Source organism: Dreissena polymorpha, chromosome 11, assembly GCF_020536995.1.
Source record: "Dreissena polymorpha isolate Duluth1 chromosome 11, UMN_Dpol_1.0, whole genome shotgun sequence".
Classification (NCBI taxonomy): domain Eukaryota; kingdom Metazoa; phylum Mollusca; class Bivalvia; order Myida; family Dreissenidae; genus Dreissena; species Dreissena polymorpha.
The window spans coordinates 53,218,398-53,224,782 of record NC_068365.1 but is presented as its reverse complement, the minus strand read 5'-3'; the positions used below and the strand labels follow the sequence as shown (position 1 = coordinate 53,224,782).

Below are 6,385 nucleotides of genomic sequence, written 5' to 3'. Positions count from 1 at the left end.
ATTGAAGTTTATCATTTATTTCGACTCTTTGTTAAAAGTCCGAGCTATAATGCTGTCTAAAATGTCGGCTTCAAAATCTGCGTTTGGGAAATTCTCTGTTTAAGTTAAACATGAAATATCTCAGAATCACTGTTTCCACTACAGATATTGATTTTACATTTCACGCATGTGTCATTATGTTATGTCCCTTTTCGTTCTTAAAAAATGATTAAGGTAAACATACATCATCTTTTCATAACCGTTTCCACCAATGTTATTCAATTTAGACTTCACACGTGTGCTTGGGTTCATTGTGTGTTGGAAACTTCCAAGTTTGATAACTTTGACCTGCAATAGTTCCAAATTTTGCACTTTGTTAAATTAAAATAATGGTTTAGGTATACTTGCATCATCCCCATATCACATTTCTACTTCAAGTATGCAGCTAAATCTTAAGATATTTGTAGGTTGTAATTAATTGTTTGAGGTCACTGACCGAGTTCCATAACTCTGATCTGCAAATTAGCAAATGAATGCTTAAAAAGGGAGAGATTTGGTTAAGGTAAGTATGCAACATCTTCATATCAATATTTTTACTACAGATATTATATTGAAGCATCTTACACGTTTAAAGGTACATTTTCACTGCTGTTGGCATGTATTGAAGTTTGTCATTAAATGCTTTATATTGATAAATTTAAATATTGTATCTACAAAGCTCCAGTAAAAAACAAGAATAAAATTAAAGTGAGAAATAACAGTAACCCTAAACTAGGCTCGAATCACTGACCCCTGGAGTGAAAGTCCATCTCTTAGACCCCTCGGCCATCCGTTCTCATTCAATGAGTGATGTATTTTATACTTTATGTCAGCAATCCTTGTAGAAGCACAAAATATAACGACAATAAAAGAACTCTCCAGATTATTCAGTCGCTTCGCGATGAAACGCTTAATAATTTTCAGGTTGTTAAATTGCCAAAATATGCATAAAATGGATATTTAAGAGCATTGTAAATGTTCAGTATAACAGTTTTCTCACAAATATCATAACTACAACGAAAATATGCGAATCTGAAACATTTGTTTTTACGTGTGTCTATTAATAAAATCATGAAAAGGTCACTGACTTAGTTCACTAACTCTAACTTGATATTTAGAAGAAGTGTATCCCCCCTCCCTTTTTGTACTTAGAAATTCTGGTTAACATTTGCGTGTAACTACTCCATATTTCTATATTCTTTACACTTATAGAAATAAAAATGTACATACATATGTTCAAAATCTTTATGAACAATCATTGTCCAATACAGAATAATGTGATAAGCTGTTTGGCAAGATCATGCAACTTTTCGTTCTTGATAAATCCCGATTAAGGTTTGCGTAAAAGATTACAAGTAGATTAAAGTTTGCGTGCAACTACTTGCGATATCGCATAGAAATTTAAGAGATCATCTTGCAAAATCTCTGATCAAACCTTTTACTTTGTATTTAGAAAATTCAGGTCAACGTTTGTTTGCAACAAGCCTTATCTTGAGCATGTTGCATTTGAGGCCAGTTGGGTCAAGGTCAAGGTAACTGTTAAATTTAAATTTGGAGGAAGATAATTTTCAGTAATTTTGCATTGGATGGAAGTATTTTCCAGTTGTTTAGGTAGCCTACATGAACACGTATGTTTGGTTCGCTTTTCGTTCCAGTCGAATCATGGTCACTTCTACTTAAATAAAAAAATACATAACAGGTTCCAACCATTAACTTTACGTAGGTGGGTATTACTTATATGCAGACCATGCTTGTACAGTTAATTAAATTCATTTTACTTAATTGGGGAAATGGAAAAATCTTCTATGCATGGTCTCATTTGTTTGGTTAATTATCAAATGTTTGTTTATATTGTACATGAACTACTGATATGCTATTTCACGTATCGTTGTGTACATTATATAAGTTGACATACAGATACGGAACATTATACAATCAAGGTGGAAGAAAAGTCAAGCACGCTGTCTAATGAACTTTTGTTGTGTCTTTTTTAAAAGATTACACTAATAATTGGCATGTAACACCATTATTATAATATAGTAATAAAACATACAGTTAAAAAGATATTGTAATTATATTTCAGACCTGTCATCCAACACTTTGTATAAGAACCTTGTCAGTGAAGCTGCCCAGAAGGTTTTGGATCAGTCAGAATACACACCGCAACAAATAAAACAAGCAATTGTTTATATGTTAGCAATCAACAGTAAGAATATGTTTTAGCTTTGTAACACACATTTATACAAACTGATTAAGTCAATTTCAGCTGTATGATCTGATCTGTGCTGTACAAATGGTTAAATAACACAAATACTCTATAATACTTTTAGATCTTAATGTATTATCCTATTCCTTTTGGCAAACACATTCTCGCATGTATTAAATGCTTGTAGGAGCATATTTATGTTGAATGTTTGTTTATCTGCAATATCTTCTTAAGGCAACACCATTGTAACGGTAACGTCACTGCAACAGAAGGTTGCTGAGCAAATAAATGTATGTGATACCAACATTCAACGCAATGATGAATTGGGAAATGCTCCGGAGCCGCCTGCCAGGAATTCTCTTGTCAACAATGAGTCTTCAAGTATTATTTGCAATATTTTATTTAATGTTGTTGGGAACTTAACATGTTTAAAATAGCGTTTCCTTTAATGTTGCTTTGGTTGTTTCGTTTAAAAACGTGTTAAAGCGATATTTTTGTATAAAGTTTTATCTTATTTGTCCCCTGTTCTGTACAATCACGACTTGCTTGGCATACCCTTACATCTATCAAGTTTTCCGGATACTTGCCTAATCTCATACAACTTGGGGCTGATCCTTCGATTAACCACTTAATTATAACCTTTACTACAAATCAAACATTTATTACAGGTTGTTTGATATTGTTACGCAAAAGAAGGATGCTCTTATTAGACTGTTTTTTATGTTAGACAGTGTAAATATTAGTTCTGACAATTAAGTTGCTCGGAAAAGGTGTCTTCTTCAAACGAATACATGAACATTTATGAACATTAAAATTGAAAAATGTTTATAATAACTAAAAAATCTGCTTGCCAAATCAAAGTGAGCTCTTGATATTCGTTACAATAGTTCATATTGGCCATATGTTTCGTAGCGTAAATTTAGGTAAGGTTTAAGGGGACTGCACCTAAGTACATGGAATCCATTTCCATTCATTCAGAGTCTTTCTATACCCTCTTCTTAAGCTTTTTTTTTAAATTCAAAACAAAGTGTATTTTTAAGTTTAAATATCCAAATTAGACGTGTATTCACAAAATGTTCATTTTTATGTTTTGAGTTGATTCTCATGGAGTGTACAACAGCATTACGGCAGATAAATGTGCTCGATCTTTAAATGCATAGCATATGACACTGCTTGCGTTCAATATAAATTATGTATCCCACTACTTTACGAATAACTAGACATTAAATCATTAAAGCAATAAATAATTTCATCAATTTATAATTAGGGATTATAGTGCCTGTATTATTGTTATAATTATAAAGAGCGGGGTAAATAATTCAATTGTAGTGCAGTTGTATAATATATTGGAATGATTTCGTACTTGGTTCTGCATATAATTCCAAATGTATTATCGCGTGATTTGGAAGCAAACGGATTTTTAAAATTTTAATTTCTTTGATTCATTAGTATTTTGTGACCTCACTGGTGTGTTTTATAAAGGGGCGAAATGACAAGATAACATTGTTGTGCTTATAAATGTGTGTGAAAAAGATTTGTTTCAATTCTAAGAACTTTAAAGGATGAAGATTTTTTTATAAAAACAAGACGAATTAACAGAAATAAGATGTTATATGATGTTTTAGTAATATTGCGCCATATGATAAATTGCTTTTGTTCTGAGACCTCCAATCTTGCTCTATGCTTCAGTTTTTTTCCCTCTTTTGATTAATTTTATATCATATTACTACTGCTCAACAATTCAATCATATATATTCATACATAGACATTTTCATTTAAGCTGCAGTTGGAGGCCATTCGACAATGAATGAAATAAGTGACTTGAAAGACCCAGAAGACATAAAGCAGGAGAACGAGAAATTAAAGGAACAATCATTTTGCAAGGTTTGTTTAGACGACATCGTAAGCATCGTGTTCCTTCCATGTGGCCACCTTGTCACGTGTGCAGACTGCGCCCCAGCACTTAGGAAGTGTCCGATCTGTAGAGCAGACATCAAGGGAACTGTGCGAACTCTTATGAAATGAACGACAGCGGGTATATCAAGAATATGACTTACAATGATTAATATGTGTATGTTATGCATCTATAATAAATGTTTACCTTCAATTTATCACATTGAAACATTGTTCGTTTAATATGTTTAACAATTATATATATATTTATTTTTGTTTCATAGTTTCATTTGAGTTATTTGACTATGAGAATACTATATAACAATAATTGTCTAGACCGCTTTCTGAAACCTGAAAGTTCGATATAACTGTCACAATGGTCTGGTTTATGTGCTTGTGCGAGTTCCTCCACAACTGCTGGTATTAGTCCGTCCGAGCTGTGCTGAACAGTATTTTTGTCATGCTTCAAACTATTTTACATTAACTCACCACAAAGGTCAACAATTTGAGAGTCGGCATGCCGCGAGTAACATCTATTCACCCTCTTCTCTGTTGGCATATTTGACATCAATGACACGGTATTCTTTGAATAAATGCTCATCAAATCATATGTTATGTTGGAAATGGTCAATTATTTCTATTTGTTTCCAGAAGTTTCACATTATTAAATTAATAGGGAACAAAACATAGGATTTCATATTGAGAGATTCATTTTTCTATGGAACCCAAGCAATTAAAAACATTCGTATGTCGATTAGTAAAATGTATGTAAAAACAAGCGATATGATTGTTACACGTACTGTTTTTCAGTTCACAAACAGAAAAAACACACACGCAGACAATGTTTTGAAAATCTGAACAGCTTATTGAGACAGAAAATTGCACAACTTACAGAAAGTAATGATGTTTCAATGCGTGTGCAAATACATTAAGAATCAACGGTTGCATTTTGAAAAAAAAAGCTTTTCATTCTTGATTTTCACGCATTGTTCAAAGACCGATTAGCATAAGAAAACAAAAAAAAACTCACAATTTGAAAGCAGTATTGAATGTACGTAGAATTATATATATAATGAAATTTTTGCGCAGGAACAAAAAAAATGTATACATTATATTCGCTTAACATTATTAAACATGCTGAATATGTTTACTTATGGCAGATTGATAAAAATAACAACAACAAGATATACATATATAGTCGGGTCAATATATGAAAAAAAAACACACTTAAACCCCAAATAATTGCTACAAAAGGTATTTAAACTGATCCCGGTTGGATAGAATGTCCTTTGTAACTTATAAAAAGTTTACCAAAATTGGACCACCGGAAAGTTTTATTTCAAGATGGCGTCCAAGATGGCCACCCAAACCTATTAATGATCATAACTATGTGAGTATCCACTCAATTTCGTTATTTTGGTGTATAAACTTAGGTTTTGGGGGCAAATAACACATAAAGATAATAAAAAATTATGTTAGTATAACACGTAACAGAAATATCCACCATATCCAAATGACCGCTAATACAATGACCGAAAGTGAATAACTATTGACTCAAACATGTTATTCTTTTTGGCAATTTTATAATTAATATATTTTCATGTTTTGTTTTAAATATTTATCTCTAGTATAACCTTGTATTTTGTTATTGAAGCTCCATCCTCATAAACAACAAAATATAAAAACAGACCACCATTATACAAACATAAACACTGCATCATGCTTGCTTGTTATTAAGGGTTGCGTCAACAATGCCATTACATTAGGCACTTACTGTGTTAATTGAAGAATTTCAATTCAGAGCAGTAAACAAGTTATTGTCTCTTTTTGTAATAAATGGTTAAATAATGAGTGCAAAAACATCCAGGCAAGATTTGTGTCATAAGGCATTGTGTTCAATATGCAAGGAGGAGATTGAGATTTCAAACAATAACGGAGGTGCTGTTCAGTGGAAGGGAATGAAGGGAATAAATGAATCTGGTGTGCACTATAGTACATAAATATTTTGTCAGCAGTACACAAATGATAAAAACATTAAAGTTATGCAGCAATGCAAACTAATTGTTGTAGTTCTGAACAAAAGAGAACCATAAGGCAATCAGGTGGAGGTTTTGAAAGTCATAAAGACTGCATACTCTGTGGTTGTAAGATAAATGGGACATATAGCATTTTGGCTGGGTACGTACTGACCAATTTGTTTTAGAGGCCTGTGGTTCCCGTAAAGATGTCATTTGGTTATTCTATGGAAAAGACACAAGGCGCAAGGTT

General features: G+C 32.3%; 1 protein-coding gene across 4 annotated transcripts in view; it reads left to right on the top strand.

The window, feature by feature from the left end:
• LOC127850395 (baculoviral IAP repeat-containing protein 7-like) overlaps nt 1-4,725 on the top strand; it is a 20,403-nt gene extending 15,678 nt beyond the window's left edge. For 2 of the 4 annotated variants that reach the window (XM_052383413.1, XM_052383416.1), the window contains 3 exons: nt 2,102-2,224; nt 2,459-2,605; nt 4,005-4,725. In XM_052383413.1, the coding sequence (XP_052239373.1) occupies nt 2,102-2,224; nt 2,459-2,605; nt 4,005-4,249 (515 nt within the window). In that variant the 3' untranslated portion in view covers nt 4,250-4,725. Of the gene's footprint in view, nt 1-2,101; nt 2,225-2,458; nt 2,606-4,004 lie in introns of those variants that run through there. The other 2 variants (XM_052383414.1, XM_052383415.1) reach the window with 2 other exon arrangements.
• The last annotated feature ends 1,660 nt before the right edge of the window (nt 4,726-6,385 follow it).